This window comes from Elephantulus edwardii, unplaced genomic scaffold (genome assembly GCF_000299155.1).
Source record: "Elephantulus edwardii isolate Elephantulus edwardi_28Jun2011 unplaced genomic scaffold, EleEdw1.0 scaffold00017, whole genome shotgun sequence".
Taxonomy (NCBI): domain Eukaryota; kingdom Metazoa; phylum Chordata; class Mammalia; order Macroscelidea; family Macroscelididae; genus Elephantulus; species Elephantulus edwardii.
This window is the reverse complement of record NW_006399767.1, coordinates 16187098-16205513: the sequence shown is the minus strand read 5'-3', so window position 1 is coordinate 16205513 and position 18416 is coordinate 16187098. Positions and strand designations below refer to the sequence as shown.

General features: G+C 53.6%; 1 protein-coding gene across 1 annotated transcript; it reads left to right on the top strand.

The window, feature by feature from the left end:
* Window positions 1–938: 938 nt before the first annotated feature.
* MDFI (MyoD family inhibitor) lies at window positions 939–17942 on the top strand. The gene is made up of 4 exons (XM_006882006.1): window positions 939–1014; window positions 9897–10079; window positions 12978–13202; window positions 17686–17942. The coding sequence occupies exons 1-4, from the start codon at window positions 939–941 to the stop codon at window positions 17940–17942; spliced, it is 741 nt and encodes a 246-aa protein (XP_006882068.1).
* Window positions 17943–18416: the final 474 nt, after the last annotated feature.

Genomic DNA, 18416 nt, shown 5'->3' with positions numbered 1-18416 from the left:
AGGGGAGAGAAACATGGAAGGAGAGTTCCCAACCGGATTTTCCGGAGGGTCAACTTCTGGCCGCGTGGATAGTGGTCTCTAAGCCCCAGATTCCAGGCGCCGGGCTTGGAAACCTCGCGCTGGAGCCGAGGGTCTGAGTGAAGGGTGCCTGCGGAGTTTGCTCACCTCTTCTTCCCCCTTTGGGACGGCAGAATTTGGGGACTACAGTTACTCAGACAATCGGTCCGAGGTGATGTAGTTGCAGTAGTTTTTCTACCTTTCTCTAGATTTGTCACAAACTTTTGCAGAGTCTGGGAGGGGCTCAGGACCGCGCGGCCCCTGCCCCTCCGCAGCGGGGCTCTGGGTCCTGCGCAGGGGCGAGTTTGGGGAGGCTGGGGCCTCACTCAGAGAGCGCAGAGGAAGCGGCTGGGCCGGCTTCCTGTGGGGGCTCGGGCCGTGGCGCCCCGCGGACAGACGTGTCCGGCCCGGCCGAGTGGAGCTCGGCTCAGGGGAGGGGACTTGGGGGGGGCGCCGGGAAGGCGAGGAGGGGGCGGGGATGAGGTAGGCGGGAGGGGAGAGGAGAAGCGATCAGGGGAGGAGCAAGGGGGCTGGAAGGGGAGAAGGAGGAAGGAAGGGGGCGAGCGGCGAGAGTTTGGCGCCGACATGGGAGAAAGGAGCGAGTGAGGAGAGGGGGCACCGGCCAGGCACCGAGTGGCCCTCGGGGGAGCGCTGGCTGCAGGCGCGCATGGAGGGCCCTGTGCCGTGACCCAGGCTGGGCGACAGAGTAGCGCCAGCTCGCGTGAGTAAGTTAGTCGGTAGCTGAGCTGGAAAGGGGGAGGCGCGCATCCACTGGAAGCCCCCCAGCCACACTAGTGCCCCTTTCTCCTCCTGCACGTTCTGGGTTCCAGGGGAAGTTTGGCCCTGCCTGCTAAGCCCTGTTTTCCGCAGGTCTCGAGCCGATGTCCCAGGTGAGTGGTCCACGCTCTCCTGAAAACGACGCGCCCCATGGAGCCCCCAGTGCAGCCGCAGACCCAGGTAGGATCGCGAGTGGAGAGCAAAGTGGGACAGGAACCCGGGTGACGGCTGGGGGACGAGAAGGGTTCTCTCGCTCCTCCCTGAAGCAATGGGTTCCCGAAGTTAACGTGGGTTTGGGGGTGCAGAGGCCTAGCTTAGTGTGGGGGTGGGGGAAGGGGGCTGAAGGGAGGGAGGCTGGGCCTGAATAGAAGCTGTGGCTGCGCCAAGTTGGCTCCAATTCTTCTACACCAGGCGCGCGCGCGCACACACACACACACACACACACACACACACACACATCTGTCTGTCCGTCTGGGATCTGTGTCCCAGCTGGTACTGCCCAGTGTGTAAATATTTGTGGGGGCCTCAGGCGGGAGGTGGGGGTGTCTGAGTCCCTCCCTCCCTTTCTCCAGCCTAACCCAAGCCAAATGCTTCCCGAAAACTTTTGTCCGCTGTGAGCCTCTGCAGAACCCGGCCCCTCCCCTCCCTGTTGCCCTCTTTTCTCCCTGGCCATCCTCCCCTCCCAGACCATCCCAACTCTGCTAACACATACTTCACCCAGCCCCCTAACTTGGGTGAAACTCCCCCACTCACCAATCCCCACCCTGGGTCTGTACTCTGTTCTGGATTCCTGCAGGAGCCACCCAACAAGACTGTGGCTCTCAGTCCGTTCTTCTCACAGGACACATTTGTAAAGCGAGGCCCTGGTGGAGGACTAGGTCAGGCTGAAGTCTGGAGCATCTGGGATATGTTAAGAGAGGGAATAAGTGGAGGTGTAAACCTGGATTTAAGGATGCTAATCCCACAATTGTTGTGTATCGAGTCGGAACCTACCCATACCTGATCCTCCAGCAAGTTTTCAGAATCATTTACTTTCAGGAGAGGAGATTGCCCATTTTTCTCCCTCAGAGCAGCCTGTGGATTCGAACCAAGTGCCTTCAGGATTGTTGTAAAGCTTCTTGACACTAATTTACCCTCAATCTCATTGTTTTGGTATCCATTCCTCCTTCTCTCCTGACACGTCCCATCTCTCTATCTCTCACTTCAGTCTCCACACTGGTATGTTTTGCATGCTGGTCTCAAAATGGGCAGGTCTCTGTATCCTGGTGTGGACACTGTCCCTGTGGGCCCCAGGTCCATGGGTGTATGGGTGAGTGTGTGTTTGTGTAGCCTGAACTGGAGAAAGGGCAAGTGGGAGAGTCAGCTGTGACTAAAGATTTGCTCACTCATTGCTCTTGAGTCAAAACTAACTCATAGCTGACCCTCCAGTGGGTTTTCAGAGGTTGTAAATTGCATGGGAGGAGAATGTCCATCTTCCTCCTTTGGAGAGGCTGGTAGGTTTGGATCCACCCGTTTTGAGTTGGCAGTGTAACTCCTTACCCACTAGACCACCAGAACTCCCTACATGTCTTTGCTTATCTTCAGCTCTTTCTGCTCCCTCTCTCTGGGGGCCCCTGGAGCTGGGACCTTGTGGGAACTAAGCCCCACCAGCCCTTAGGGAGACAGAAAAGGGCACAGGGCTGAGAAGGGCCTTCCATTGTGTCCAGTATCCTCTCCTCCTGTCAACCTCTCTTCCCTAGCCTCCAGTTTCTCTTCCTTCCTCCCATCTTCCCCTCCTTTCTTCCTCCCCTTATCCATTTTCTCGGCTCTTTCCTCCACCCTCTTCCTTCCACAGCCCTCTCCCCTGCCTGACCCATTCTTAGTTCCATCTGCAAGAGAAAGAGGCCCAGGTCAGGGTCCAGCTTGGGGCACTGGGAGGGTTAAACCCTGGACTGTAACCTGAAGCTCCCCAGCCCCTCAGCGAGCCCCCTCCCCAGCCTGGGCTGGGCCAGACAATGCTGCTTTTATAACACAAGAGGCCTTGCTTTGCTGCTGCCGCCTTGGGAGAAAGAGCCTGCTGCCCAGGAAGCCCAAACCGCAGGAGACCCAGCCAAAACCCCACAGACGCCTGAATCCCAGACCAGAATCCCCCACGCTCCCTCCTGAGCGCTGAGAGAAGAGCAGGGCTGCACTGTCTGCTGCCCTCGGAGGCCCTGTGGCAGGACAACCAGCAGAGTGCGTGGGCCCCTCCCTCAGCTGCCCAAGATGCAGATGGGGCACAAGGGGACTCAGGGCACCTCTGCCTGGGGCAGGTGGCCAAGCCCTCACACCCTTGGCTCCCCCAGTGGCCTCCTTCCCACCCACCCCCTGAGAGCCCCAGGAGCCTGGCTCCCTAACCCACAGCAGATTTCTGCCCAGTCCTGGGCGTCGCATTCCTGCTCTTGGTTCTAAATTGAATTTCCTGGGGAATTGGAGCCTTTAGACCTAAAATAAAACTAACCCGATCCAGCACAGCTGGCCAACTCAGGCTGTCCCCAGTCCTCAGCCTGGTGGCCTGCGAGAGTCTGACCAGTGGGCTCACATTAACCATGCGTGTATCGAGGGAGTCTACCTTCTTCAGCTTTCTTGGGGTTCAGAACCAGATGCTACCCTAATGCTTAACTCTTTCTCTATCTTCTTCCTTTTGCCTGGACATTCCAAACTCCAAAATTCACCAGCAGGTGTTTGGTGAGTGTCCCTTGGAGATGCAGAGATGAAGACACCTCCCGCATCTATCAGCCCAGGCGAGTAGGGCTGTAGATGAGGGTTAGAGTCTGGTTGAGGAGCCAGGACTTCACTACCAAGTTTTCATGAACTGCAGGGGACCGTAGGCACTAAGTCCTCAGAAGTGGGCCTCTTGGAGGGGGGAATAGAGGGAGTCAGAGAAGACTTCTGCAGGAAGAAGTGGAGCCCATGCTAGGTCATGAAGATGGGTTCAATTTGGGGAGTAGGAGAGAAGGAAGTCAGACTTTCCTTATCAGAGAAGCAATGTAAGCATGCGTTGACTAATCAGAAGGTCTTGTAGTAGCCCAGGTTTTTGGAGAGGTCAGTTTGCCTGGGATGCAGGATCCTTTACACTGATTAGATTAAAGACGTACACAGACCCCTTGAATGTCAGACCAAGACAAGATTGAAATGTGGGGTTCCAGTCACTACTTGTGGACCAGATCAAGTCTTGCTCCTCACTGTCCAAAGGTGATCAGAGCTTCAAGGAGGAAGCCTGGATCTCCCGTCTGCAAGGACAGTGAAGAGGATTGGACTTGAAGGACCAAGCATTGGAGGTCCATTTCAGCCAACGGCATGAACCTTGTGGGCACTGTGCAAGCTTAGGGTGAACCCAGATCATGTGAAGGAAGTTTTCCGTCTAAGGCCCAGAACTACCTCCCAACTTGGCAGTAAGTAGCAGGAGCTCCGAGGGTTCCTGCTGAGGCCATGGATCTCATTACCTCTCCTCTTGGACTTAGAGATTTAAACATGGTTCTTCTATTCCCTCCAGAACTGTCTTTCCAGAACGCTGGACATTGGCAAGAACTTTAGCTTGTGTTGGGACAGGAACATTTCATGGCACAGGGGTGACTGCCTTTCTGCATGGCCCACTGGACAAGGGCTCTCCAGAGGAGGGGTACAGGGCTCCGGGCTTTGGCTCAAAGATGCCACCAACATGTAGGAATGAGAAAAAGGTGTTCCGTCTACCTCTCCCCCACCCCGGGTCAGATGGAGTAGATGAACAACTGTGTAAGCAGATGGCGTTTCCCAGAAGAAAGGAGCCTCAGTCGGGGCTTCAGACCTCTTGTCTCATCCTGAAGCAGGAGTCTTTATGTAGGACGTGAATTGCACAACCACATGGGGCCTTTCTATTTGCTACCCTCTTGGACGCTTCTGTCAGAGCTTCTCTGTAGATGGTCTCCCCACTGTGTCTGGTCTGGGCAGCAGTATGTCTTGGTCACTAAGAAGAGAGCTGGGCTCCTTTGGCCTCTTGATGTGTGAGCACTAGGACTTCACCTCCTGCCTACCTTTCCTGCCCTGTCCACTCCAAGCCCCTGCTGCCTCTTGGGCAGGCATCTTGGGATCTGGCCCTTGGCAGTGTTCCCATTTGTATGCAGGCTGAGTCTTCCTGTGGTTTCTCCTTCCCTCTCACTCTGCCTCTGTGCCTCATTTGTTTCCTCATCTGTCCCTCTGCTGGTATCACCTGCTGGCACCTTCGCTGGTCCTCTAGGCGCTGCCAGCTCAAGAGGGTGGGCTTGGTTTTCTTCCCTGCCTGGTTTCCCTAGAAAGGCTGATGTTCACCCTGAAGTGGAGGCTTCTTTCAGAAGGGACCTGGGTCTTAGCTCGCTCTACTGTCCTGCTCTCAGATTCAAGACCAACAGTCTCGTGGGTGAGGCTCCCAAGACAGCAGACACACTTTGCGTGAAGACCGAGACAGAATTCTCTCCAAGCCCCCTTCTTTACCTTCGTCTCTCCCATCATGGGAGGCCAAGAAGGGAGAATTCCTGGCTCCACTCCTGAGAAGACTGATGGCGTCCCCCCTGAGCACCCTGCTTACCTCAGCGGAAAGCCTAGAAAACGCCTTGAAGGTCCCCCAGGCCACGACCTGTGTTCTAGGCTTGCCTGCCTCAACCCCAACAAAGGCCTGTGGTTTCTCTGATTGGCTCTGCAGCTGCACGTTGCTGTTCTCTCTGGGGTCTTGGTTCCTGCTGCTGCGATTTTCAGCATGCCTTTCCCCCCTTCTCTGCTAATTCTTTTTTAAAAATTAATTTTCATGAAAGTTTACAGAGACTTAGGGTTTCCATTCATTCATTGTTGCACTTTTCTCCCTGCCCACTCCTCCCCCCAATTCGCTCTTCTCTTTGAAAAGTAAAAGAAAAATTTTTTCATTGTTTTACAATCCCTTCCCCCTCCCCGCCCCCACCAGATCCATTCCACTATGCAGCCTTCGTTCTGGACTCCTGTCATGACAATTATACCTAATCACATATCCCTTTTAAACAGTTTTCTCTCTCATCTGTTTCAATGCAGTATACATTACTTATTCCATCTTTCTCAGTCTCCCCCCAACCCCGAGGTCAGTCCTGTTTTACAACAGTGGCACTATGCAATATTTGTCTTTTTGTGACTGAGATATTTCACTCAGCATAATGTCTTCCAGGGTCAGCCATTTTGTATAATATTTTATGAGTTCCTCGCTTCTCAATGCAGCATAGTATTCCATTGTGTGAATATACCAGAACTTCTCTATCCATTCGTTTGTGGATGGGCTCTTGGGTTGTTTCAGTTCTTTGCTATTGTGAACAAAGCCACAATAAACAAAGGTGTGCATATTTCTGCTTGGGTGGCAGTTATGGTTTCTTTAGGGTATATTCCCAGTAGTGGAATTGCTGGGTCAAATGGTATTTCTATTTGCAACTTTTTGAGAAAGTGCCATACAGCCTTCCATAGTGGTTGCACCCTTCTCTGCTAATTCTTCACGACTCATTGTCATTCTCCTGGAAGCCTGGTCTCACTCCTGCCCTTCTCATCTAGCTAAGGACCCATCTTCAGTGCCTTCACAATTCTAGACAATCAGTTGGATCAAGTCAACGCTGACCTATGTGTCAGAGGAGGATTGGGCTCCATGAGGTTTTGAATGGCTGATGCTCCAGAAACAGAAGCCTGGAACTTTCTTCAATCATGGCGAGTCAACTGTGACTCCACCCAGGGTCTCTGTGACTCTTGCCAGTCGGTGTGTGTGATTGTCCCATCTCCTACCCTATCAGAGAGCTCCTTAGAGATGACTCGATCTTTTGAACTTATTGTCATCAGTGGTTGGCATATTGTTAAGTTCATCATAGGTGCTTAATAAATGTTGGACCAAACAGTGTGGGAGGCTGCGAGGGTGATTGAACCGGCTCACAGATGACTTCTATATGCTAGGGGGTCCTCTGAGCAGTTAGTTCATTTACACCTTGAGACCTTGGAAGAGAAATGTTAGTATCCATCTTTACACACAACCCTTGGTGACTTGCCCACACTGGTAACGAGCAAAAAAACCAAGGCTTAGGTTTCCCAATTCCTCAACCAGCCAGGCTGGGCTAATTTTCATTATCCCTCGGGAGATTTTGGGATGCCTTGTTCAGGGCCTGAGGCTTTGGCAAGATGCTTCTTGGGAGTCAGAACGTAAGACCGGGAAACCACCTCTTCCTGCGACTTCAGACTGAAGCAAGAGTTTCCTGGCCTCTTGGTGCAACCTGGGTTTAGCTCCCAAGATTCACCCGTGAGCTGGTGTGGACCAGCAAACACCACATTCACACTTGGGGGTCGTCTCTACCTGCATGAAAAGGCCTGGTAGTCTGCTCCCCATGGGGCAGTTCTCTGTCCTGTAGGATCACTGCCGGTTGGAATGGACAGGAAGGCACACAAACTTTCACCTGAGTGGTGAAGGGACAGCACTATTTTCCAAGGTAGAGAGAGTCAGCAAAAGAGAGGAAGACTTTCAATAAGATGGCCCGACACCGCAACTGTAATGACGGGCTTGAGGACGGCAGAGATGGTGATGGCGGCGCAGGATGGGGCCAGGTGCACATCTGTTGTTGGTAGGGTTGCTATAAGCTGTCCACTCAACAGTACGCAGCAACTTGCTTGCTTTGATTGTGCTGGCCACCTCCTCTGGTACTTCTAGGAGCCCTCCCTGAGACCCAGCCCATCCTCATCACATTCCTGGGGTTAGACTGACACCGTTTGAGTTGGCAGGGGGCCAGCCTAGAAGTCTCAGGGGCCAGCTCTGCCTCCCTCGCTCCCCAACTGTGTTATGGTCTGGCCTTCCCCAGCTGTCTTCCTCTTCCCCCCTTTCCCTGCACTTGTCCCTGCTGCACCTGCATCCTCTCCATGTCTTCCCAGGCTCCCACCCTTTAGTTTCTCAGTTGCTTTCACACATAGGGAGCCATTTTGCCCAATGATTCCCAGGATCACCCGCTCTTTTAACCCAGTGGCCTCTCTCAGCCAAACTAGCGTTAAGCCTGCTCTCAAACACATCCTGAGAATGAAGGACGGCAGATGGGTCCTGCAGAACCTCAGACAGGCCAGAGTCAGCCACCCCTTCCAGAAGACCACCTGCTGATGGGGCAGGCCCATGCTTCCTCTCTCTGTTGCCCTTTCCCCACCTCTCATGCGGTACCCAGACTAGCCTCTTCCCCTTTCCAGCTCTCAGGATAAGCCAGACATTCCCAGATATGCTCACTCCCTTCCCAGAACTCAGTAGTCCATTTCCTCCACTTTGACACCCTGTGGGCCATGTTAATCCCAAAGGGCAGGAGGAGCTGAGGGAACCCGCCTCCATGCCTTCTTGGTGCAAGGTAGGCACCAGGAGAGGTTCCCAACAGGTAGCTCTGCTGTCCACCAGCCATCCTAGGAGCCCGCCCCACCCTCTTCCCTGCCACAGCTCCTGTTTCCAGGCAAGGCCTGTGGCTTTCGCTGGGCAGGTGTGAGCATATCTGCCTGGGCTTGCCTCCCTCTGTACCATTCACCTGGGGCCCTGCGCCCACATTTCCCCCAGTCAGTGGAGGGAGGGGTGCACTGGATTCTCTGGCAGGAGGATCCCTCTAGGGTCCCTAAGGGTGGAGGTCACTAAGGAGTGCTGAGGGCCTGTGGAGGAGGCAGACCAGTGGACTGTCCCTAACAGAACACAAAGATTCCCATCCTCTTGTGGGCCCCAGGCTTTCTGATGCCTCTAATTTTCTCCCTCCTCATATCTCTCTCATTTGGAGAGAGCTCAGAGAAGGCTCTGTGATCCTCTCTGTTGTTGCCCATGGTGGATTGTGTTTTTATCTCTGTATCTGAGGGGACCTCTATTGCTCTCCCTGTGTGTGCGGGTGGGTATTGTCTTGCACCCTCTGGGTTGCTCCGCTTCTGCGTCTCCCCAGTTGCTTTCTCCCCATATTGTGTGTGTTTGGGTGATGCCTTCCCGAGGCACCTGTCTTTCTGACTTCACAACCTGGGGTGCTGTAATACACCTGCCCCTCACCCCACCCCCCAGCCCTCTGACTCCTGGCCTCACCCTTCATTCTCTCAGTGCCCCTACATTGACCGGGGGGGTCAAGTGCACACCTCTCCTGCTCCCACCCCCACCTCCCATCTCCCACGACCTACTTCCCTTCGGCCCAGGGGGCCCTCACCCTGCTGCTGCCCTAGGAGTTGTGGGTTTGAAGCTGGCTCCATTTCTGCCGTCCGCCTACCCTGGACAGAGGGGCCGAGTTAGGCACTGTAATTACGTGTGGCTGCGGTTCGCCTCTTCCTCAGCCCTCTGGGCCATCTCCCCGTCTCTCTCCCCTCTTTCCTGCCTCCTCGCCCTCAGCCTCCTCTCACTATCATCCTCTCTCACCGACTCAATTCTTCAATCTGTCTCCCTCTCGCACTGTCGGCGTCACGCGCCCGTCTCCACCGCCTCTGCCTCTGACCCTGTCTTTATCTTTCCCTCCATCGCTGGTTTTCTCCTTATTGCCTAGGCTCCCTGCCTGTCCCCAGCTGTCTGTCACAAGGCTTCTGGGCTCTCTCCTCAGCCCCAATCTCCTGCATGCTGATGCTCTATCTCGCTCTGCTTCTACCTTGCACTGTCCCTTTGATTCTTTCTCTCTCCCTGTCACTAGCGATGCCTGTCCCTATCTCCCCATCACTGACTGTCTGTCTGTTCTCTCCTGCTCCTTGTTTTTAACTTTAAACTGCACACCTCTGGCATTCCTCCCAGCACCTCAAACACACATGCAGACATACACATGTACACACACACCCGTGCACACATGCATGGATACACACTTCGGTGGACACACCCACTTGCTCACACATGTGTGCACGCACCCACACACCCCTTTGCCCATTCATTCACAGATTGTGGTTTGGGAACTTTCTATTTTGGAGTCTGGCACTGTGGCCAGATAGGGGAAGGGCTGGGTGACCAGTGCAGAGAGGCTGAGAATGAGGGCTCTCTGGGAATTCTGAAATTTGGCAAGGGCAGTGGGGCTGGGCAAAGGGGAGGGCACCAGCGAAACATCTCTCAGCCATCTCCTTCTCCCTAGCCCAGAGCCCATCCCTCCTCCCTGGGCTGGAGGTAGTAAGAGGATCTGCTCGCCCTGCTGAGGAAGCTCCAGACGAGGGCTCCCTGGAGGAGGTGGCGCCCCCCATGCCCCAAGGAAATGGGCCTGGGGCGCCGCAGGCTTTGGACAGCACTGACCTCGATGTCTCCACAGAAGCTGTGACATGTGAGTCTTAGGGGGCTGGGAGTTGGAGTGGTCAATGTAGCTGGCCCCTGGGGAATCCAATGCAGATGAATTAGACGGAATACAGTGGGTGCCCACAGATACTCAACACCGGGCCAGGACCTAAGGGTCGTCATATGGCAGTGGGAAGGTGTAAGGCATAGTCACAGCACAGTGACTTCCACATATAAAATGAGTAGTTAGCAGGGGAGAGACAGGCTCCGAGCATCGTGGTTCACCACAAGGGACCATGAGGGTCTAGGGACTGGGGCTGAGGGTGGAACCTGACGGGGTACCAAGAGTAGAAGGAAGGAGATACACCCCACCTTGCTCAAGGGAGAAAGGAATAAAATTCCGCTCCATTCCCAGGCCTGGCTTGAGCTCTCAAAGCCCTGCCCTGGGAGGCAGGGAGGCCTCCACCCCTACTGTCAAGGGTAGGGTACAGGCCAACTAGAATCATTTCACAGTGACTAATAGAGATCCACAAGATCTATAGACACATTCTCACTTTTGAACTTTCTTCCCCAGAATGATCTCACATGCTCTCCAGACCAGCCTGTGGTAAGGCCGCAGGATAGTATTGCCAAGCCCATTTTACAGATGAGGTAACTGAGACACAGAGAATTGCTCCCCCTGGTCACAGGCTAGCGAACTCCTGTATCCTGGCCCAGAGCACTTTCCTCCGCCTGCCTGAGCAGCTGGCAGGACTGAGCTGGGAGCCGCCTTCAGCCAGGGCATCTGGGGCTAAGCTGGACAACCTGGAAGTCAGGGATACTAAACCCTGCTAGTGCACTGCCCTCACTCCTACGGGCACACCCACCAGCAGAATTGCGAGAAAGAGGTCAGCGCTGTGGCCACGGAGCAGGGGGACTGGATGGGAAGTGGACAGACACTCCTGTGTTTAGGGGCCCTGGGTGTTTTCTCTGTGACTCAGCCCCCACCACTGCCTCCACTGCCACCCCCCAGGCTACAGCCACAGGCAGTCTCTGTGTCTGTCCACACCCCCCAGGGGCCTCAACTCACCACACATGCCCGCCCTATGGTCACTGTGCCCATGTTTAGGCAGCAGGGCCGGGGGCACTGAGGCTGGACCTGTCTCCCTCCGAGGGGCCAAGAGGTGAGAGCAGGATGATTCAGGCCTGGACACTTCCCATGGCCTTACCCCTGTTTATTGAAATGCCAACGCCAGGCGCACCTCTGGTTCAGCAGCACAAGGCCTGCTCAGAGAGCCCTGTCTCCCAGATCCCTGCTGCCCACATTGTGTTGGTCTCCTTTCTCCCAGTCTTCGTCCCCTCCCTCCTCTACTTCCTTGTTGGGGCTTCTTCAGTGAATTTTCACTTCTCTGGGTCTTAATTTTCTCATCTGTGAAACGAGCTATTGTGATGCTTTGAGAAGTTACTACTGTGTATGTGAAGCCTTGAGCCCTGTGTCTGCCACATGGTCATTACCACAACAAAATCAACAAACCCGTAACCTGCTGGTTTTAAGAGTAGTTGTGAGAGAAGCAGCCTGTCCTATAACTCTTTGTTTCCCAACTTCGCTGCTCTGGCCTTTGCCTCCCTGCCCTGAGCCTCAGCCTCCACTTAGTAGATGTGACCTTGGGTAAATCTATGGGATCAGTTTCCTCATCTGTCAAAATGAAGAGAATGCCCTAGAGAGATACTGAAAAGAGTTGGGGTGCGGGGAGGGGGACTGTTTACTATGCTAAGTGTTTAGGACAGAGCTGGCATGCAGTCAGTGCTCAATGCATCTCAGTACTACGGCAGCAGCATGACAGGAAGGCCTACCCCTTCAGGGAAGGGGAGCAGGAAGGTCACCTCCTCCTCAGACGACAGGGTACTCCAGACATGTTCTTCCACACACAGCATCTGAAGGGCTGAAGTGTCCCCACAAAGTGCCCCTGAAGGGGACCACTGGTCAAGGGGTCTTGTCCAAGAGTCAAAAGGCCTTCAGCAGCCAAGGGTCCCAAAGCTCACTATGCCCTACATAGACACATGCCTGCCTCCCCTCTTGAAAGAACAGTTGAGGATCCCCAAATGAGGTGCAGAAAGGACAGTTGAGTATCCCTGAAGGAGGTGCTGAGAAAGGAACTGGGTTTGTTTGTGTCTCTGTTTGTGTTTGGTCTGGTTTTGCATTCTTGTCAACTTCTCTGCATCTCACTGGTACAGCTGCAGTTTGGCCTCTCAGCTCTGGATGGAGCCCCAGGGCTCCTGGCCCCTGCAGTCTGCCTGCCAACTTCCCTCTCTCCCTTTTTCCTCACCCAGATCCCAAGGGTTCCTCACCAGACTCCTTCTGTCTGCTGCCCCCGCTAAGGCGGGAGAAGGGAGGGAGAGGCTGGAGGTTTGCACAAGAGAGCTCAGGAGGAAGGAGCAGGAGATAGAGGGGCTGCTGTGAGGAGCCCCCGGCTTCCAGGGGCAGAGTGTTCATCTCCAAACAGATGTTTCCAATAAATCAACCAGCCATGAAGGGCAAAAACAGCTGGGGGCTTGGCAGAGGCAGAGATAGAGATTAACTGTTTCATTGCTGTTCTCTCCCCCTCCCACCTTAGCCAAACCCCTCAACATGTAACCACCACTATTGCCAAAAATCCAGGATCCCAAGAACAGATTAGGTTTCAGGTGGTGTGATAAGGCCTCCTGGGTGGGGCATGGGGTCCAAGCCCCTCCCTTTTCTTTGTGCCTGTCTCCTGTGGCAGACAGCAGGACAGTGCTATGCAGTGAGCACTGAGCTGTTCTGCAGGGTGTGCTCCTGGGGCATGTAGTCCTGCTAGGAGCCTCAGTATCCCCAGCTGCACAGTAAAAATCCGGCTAAGTAAACTGTGATGTACTTGTGAGTAAAGCGGGGCTTTGGGATGTTGGGCGGCCCCAGCCCTTTCGCTATCACCTTTTCTTCTCTCCTCAGGCCAGCCCCAGGGGAACCCCTTGGGCTGCACCCCACTACTGCCAAATGGCTCTGGCCACCTCTCAGAGCTGAGTGACACCAGGCAGGTGGGGAATGGTGCCTTGGGGGGCCCCAAGGTCCACCGGAAGTTGCAGACACACCCATCTCTTGCCAGTCAGGGCAGCAAGAAGAGCAAGGGCAGCACCAAATCTGCCGCCTCCCAGATCCCCCTTCAGGCACAGGAAGGTAAGCACGTGCTGCCCACCACTCCATGGCAGGCTCCTGGGAGCCAAGGCAAAGGCCAGCGTCACTGGTGATTAGATACTCAGCCCACTGAGTGGGCACTCCAGGCCACTGAGGGAGCTCCGTTAGGGCGGGGCCCAGGAACGCTGTGCCCCTTCAGAGCTGGTGCGCACTCAAGTCTGAGAACCCCCCAGAGTACACCTGTTAGGTAAGATAAGTCCCCGCCTCCAGGGCATCCCATCCCCAGCCCTACCCTCGCTGTGTTACTAGAACAAGAAATGGAGACATCTGGCCTGAACAGCGCACTGCACCATCTAGTGAGAACAGAAAAAAACGTACTGCTAGTTATTACTTGGAAGCAGGAGTGGCATCCACTTCCATAATAGCTTGCCTCTAGGAACCCTATGAACCTGGAGAAAGGACGAACATTATACAGGTGTTCAGCGCTTTAGTTCATAGGGTCGCTATGAGTCGCCTATGACTCGACGGCACTTAATAACAACAATAACAACTACTTATTATTAGCAAGTGGGAACCAACTCATAGCTGATGCTCCAGCAGGTTTTCGAGAGGCTGTAAATTGCACGGGCGGAGACCACTCATCTTTCTCCTGAGGAGCTGCCAGTGATTGTGAACCTCCAGAAAAGCACCACCTTTGGGGTTAACGGTGTGAGTCCCTACAGACCCTACCCCTAACCCCCTTAGAACACTTGTTGTTGTTGTTGTTTACCACAGAGATAGAACCGACCCATAGCTGACCCTCCGGCGTGTTTTCAAGAGGCAGTTAATCGCACGGGAGGAGAGTGCCCATCCTGCTCCCACGGAGCTGCTGGTGGCCTCGAACTGTGTGCCTTCAGGACTGCAGCACAGCTTCTTGCCACTAGACCACCAGAGCTCCCTTTAGAATAAAAAGATGCCCCATCAGGTGCTTAATTAGGCGCTGAGGGGCTGCACAGCGCAGTAGGAGGCTGAGGACCCAGACGCACCAGCTGCTGTTCCTGTAACGTGGGAAGCTAACTCCTCCCATCCCGTCAGACACCGGTTTCACTTAAGACAACAGCTTTGTGTAGCTCACGGGCTACTTGACCTTCAGCCCAGAGTTTTTTGGGTTTTGTTTTTTTGTTTTTTAAAAAAAATTTATTGTTATTGTTATTATTACTAATTTCAATGAACATCTACAGAGATTTTGGAATTCTATTCATTCATTATTGCACTTTTCTCCCCACTCATCCCACCCCCACCCCCAGTTCGCTCCTCTCCTTGAAAAGCAAAAGACAAACTCCTTCATTGGTACACAATCCTCTCCCCCACCCCAAGTATACTCCACTCTACAACCCTCATTCCAGACTCTTATGATAATCATAATGCCCTAAAATGTATTAATTTTAAACTGTTATCTCCCTCATTGGCTTCAATGCAGTAAACATAATTTGCCCAGAGTTTTTAAATTATCCTTGACCGTGTTGGGGGATCCTGGCCTGATTATCTACAAACAGGATTCTATTTCATTAACCAGTCATTGCACATGATGTATCCTGAAACCCTCCCGCCTCTTAGAGCAAGTTTTGCCCAACGGCCTAACTTTGAATGGCACTCTCATGGCCTAGCGGGTAAGGAACTGTGCTGCCAGCCCAAAGGCAGGTAGTTAGAATCCACCAGCCACAACTGCTGGTGAGTCAGCTATGAGTTGGTTCCAACATGACAGCAATGATGAGTATTATAGGGAGGTTCAGGAAGTGCTGGTGGTGCAGTGGCTAAGTGCTTGGCTATTAACTGAGAAGTCTGTGGTCTAGACCCACCAGCTGCTCTGAAGGAGGAAGATGTGGCAGCCTGCTCCTGTAGAGACCATGGCCTGAAAAGCCCTGAGGCGTGTGTGTGTGTGTAAAAAAAGAGAATTTGGGCTTTTTGCTCAGAAGCACTGGTGGAGTCATGATTATGCACTTAGCTGCTAACCAAAAGGTTTGGCAGTTTGAACCAAATCTGACTCCTTGGGAGCAGGGCTTGGCAAAATCTGCTTCCATAAAGATTACAGCCAACAACGTCTTACGGGATAGTTCTGCACTGTGATGTGGAGTCGTGAGTCAGCATCGGCTCCATGGTGCTGAACAGCACTGTGGGTGGGAGTTTAGTGTTTGAATTCTTGCTTCTACTGTGGCACTTGCAGCTTCGATTCCCGGCCAGCACCCCACATGGGCCACCACCTCCCTTCTCATCGTGGCAGTTTTCATGTTGCTGTGATGCTGAACGAGGAGGCTCTGGTGGCTTACTGGTGAGGAATTGCACTGCCAATGCCAAGATAAGCAGTTTGAAGCCACCAGCTGCTCTGCTGGGGAAAGGGGAGCTGTCTCCTCTCATACTGTTCACAGCCTCTGAAAACCCGCTTGGAGGGTCAGCCACGGGTTGGCACTGACTTGATGGCACACATAGCATGTTTCAGCAGAACTTCCAGACCAAGGCAGTGTAGGAAGAAAGGCCTGGTGGGTGCACTTCCAAAAATGAGTCCTTGAAAGTCCCTTGCATTACAATGGCCCGATCCACAGCTGTTGGTGGGGATGGTGCAGGGCTGGGCGGTGGGCTGGCCCTTTGTGCATGGAGCCACCGCGAGCTTGATTGCATCAGTGGCAGCCAATAACATCCATTTATTTAAAATGTACTGAGTAACTGCCCTATTCCAGCACTGTGTTTTGTGCAGGGTACAGACATAAAAGCCCCAGTCTGTGTTCTCACAAAGCTTTTTGAGAAAGGCACTAACAGTTCATCACCAGATGCTATGCTAAATGCAGTGATGTAACCATACAGCGGAGATTATGCAAATACGATAGGACACCAGCCCAGAAATGTGTAGAAGGAAGTCTGGGAAGGTTCTCTGGAGAAAGGAACATCTTAGTAAGTCTTAAAGCATAAATTGAAAGGATCTAGCTAGGAGAGTATAGACAGATTTGAGAAACAACTTCATGTTGCTAAATTCTAAAGTTCAAGGTAACAAATGGTAGAATGTGAGATTCCAGGCAGGCAGAGGTTCTGGAAGCCTAAAAGCTTTATACAGCTTGCAGTAGACCTGAACTTTATCTAGAGGGTGATAGGGAGCCATTGAAGAACTTTGAACAAGGTAGTGACTTCAGATTTTAATCTAAAGAGAACTACCTTGCTCCAGTTTGGAGATAAATGGGTTTGAGCTTAATCCTTCCACACAGAATTGGGGGAAGGAAACAGTCAGACTCTCTGTGGCAGAGTTAGAGCCCCAGAGGATGAGCACCATTGTGAGAGGTCGAGCTGGTCAGGTGAACTGGACACTTTCTTCAAAGCACAGCCCCTCTGGAATGTCAGCTTAGCTCCCCCATAGCACAGCAGGGGCTCAAAACTTGGACTCAGAGCAGCTGACCTAAGTTCAAGTCCCAGCTCCACCACTTATCAGCTGTGTGCCCAAGGATAAGTCCAGGCACTAATTCATTTACTATTGTTTGAGCGCCTTCTGCTATGTGCCAGGCACTGTTCTAGGCATACAGTGTATCAGTGACTACAAAGACCTGCCTTTGTCTTTGTTCACTGTACAGTTTGTGCTTAGAACAGTGCCTGGCACTCGGAGGTGCTCAAATAATGGCAAATAAATTATTGCCTGAACTTGCCCTTGGGCACACAGCTGGTAAGTGGTGGAGCTGGAATTTGAACCCAGGTCAGCTGCTCCAAGCCCAAGTTCTGAACCTCTGTTGTGCTATGGAGAAGCTGAGCAGGCACCTGGCTGCAAAATATGTCCAGATAGAACTGTGCTCTATAGCATTCCAGAGCTCTGGTGGCCTAGTGGTAAGGAGTTGCACTACCAACCTAAAGGCATGCAGTTCAAATCCTCCAGCTGCTCTGGGAGAGAAAAATGGGCAGTCTCCTCCTATGTACCTTAATGCCTCTGAAAACCCACTGGAGAGTCAACTGTGAGTCAGTTCTGACTTGGGGGCATGAGACAACAATGTAGAATTTCCAAATTTCATTGACAGGTTTGTTTAAGATTACCAGGACTTTGTACTGAGGTGTCCCTAGGTGGACTTGAACCTCCAGTCTGTCTGCATGTTATCCATTTGCACCACCCAGCCGTACAGTAGGACCATAGCCCCCACCTCTTATCCTGGAAGTTGAATAGTGTTCAGTTCATGCACAGGGTTCGAACAGTGCCTGAAACCTGTCATCACTCAGAGTGTGTGTTAAATGGATAAACTCGGAACAGGGAGTTGCAACCCAGACTGCCGTGGGCTGGAACCTCTCACTCTGCCACTCACAGGGTGGGTGTGCTTAACCCCTCTGTGCCTCCGGGTTGTCATCTGTATGTGAGGCTGTCACAGTTCCTGCTTCCTGGAGCTGCAGGGAAGGCTGCACACTGAGCACTGTGCCAGGAGCCTGGCACACGGTGAACCTCCTCACACACTGGTCGGTACCGCAGCCTGTAATGTCCCTGTGCCTGTCGTCATTCCACACCATTCTCTCCGTCCGCCTGCAGACTGCTGCGTCCACTGCATCCTGTCCTGCCTGTTCTGCGAGTTCCTGACGCTGTGCAACATTGTCCTGGACTGTGCCACGTGCGGCTCCTGCAGCTCCGAGGACTCCTGCCTGTGCTGCTGCTGCTGCGGCTCAGGCGAGTGTGCTGACTGCGACCTGCCCTGTGACCTGGACTGCGGCATCCTGGACGCCTGCTGTGAGTCCGCCGACTGCCTGGAGATCTGCATGGAGTGCTGCGGGCTCTGCTTCTCCTCCTGACCTGCCCGGGCACCCCGGCCAGGCCTTCCAGAGAGACCCACCTGGCGATCACACAAAGCTTGACAAGATCCCTTCCCCTGGTTCTCTGCCACCCACCCAGTGTCCCCTCAGAACCCCAACCCCGGTGACAAGTGGGGCACTCAGGGGGACCACCTCAAGTTGTGGGATCTGGGCCCACTGCAGCAAAGCCAGTGCCCCTCACTGGCTTATTAGGGCCAACCGAGACCCCCAGGCCTGGGTGGGCCTAGGCAACAAAGGAGGGGGCTGGGCGGGGCTGCTCCTAGCCCAGGTGGGGCCGCAAAACACTGTGAAAGTTAGGGGGGCGGCCAGGCCCTGGGAAGTGCAGGGTGGGCTGGGGCCGTGGGCTTCTCTACCTCTCACTGCTCCGGACCTCCCCCCTGCTCAGAGGACAGCAAAATGTGAAAAGTGACACCCACCTCCCCCTTAGCCAGGCCCCTCCCTATCTCCTTCCTG

Coding starts and splice junctions, on each gene's coding strand:
- MDFI (XM_006882006.1), top strand. CDS start 939: ATGTCCCAGGTGAGTGGTCCACGCTCTCCTGAAAACGACGCGCCCCAT. Junction 1,015..9,896: donor CAGTGCAGCCGCAGACCCAG/GTAGGATCGCGA, acceptor CCTTCTCCCTAG/CCCAGAGCCCATCCCTCCTC. Junction 10,080..12,977: donor CTCCACAGAAGCTGTGACAT/GTGAGTCTTAGG, acceptor TTCTCTCCTCAG/GCCAGCCCCAGGGGAACCCC.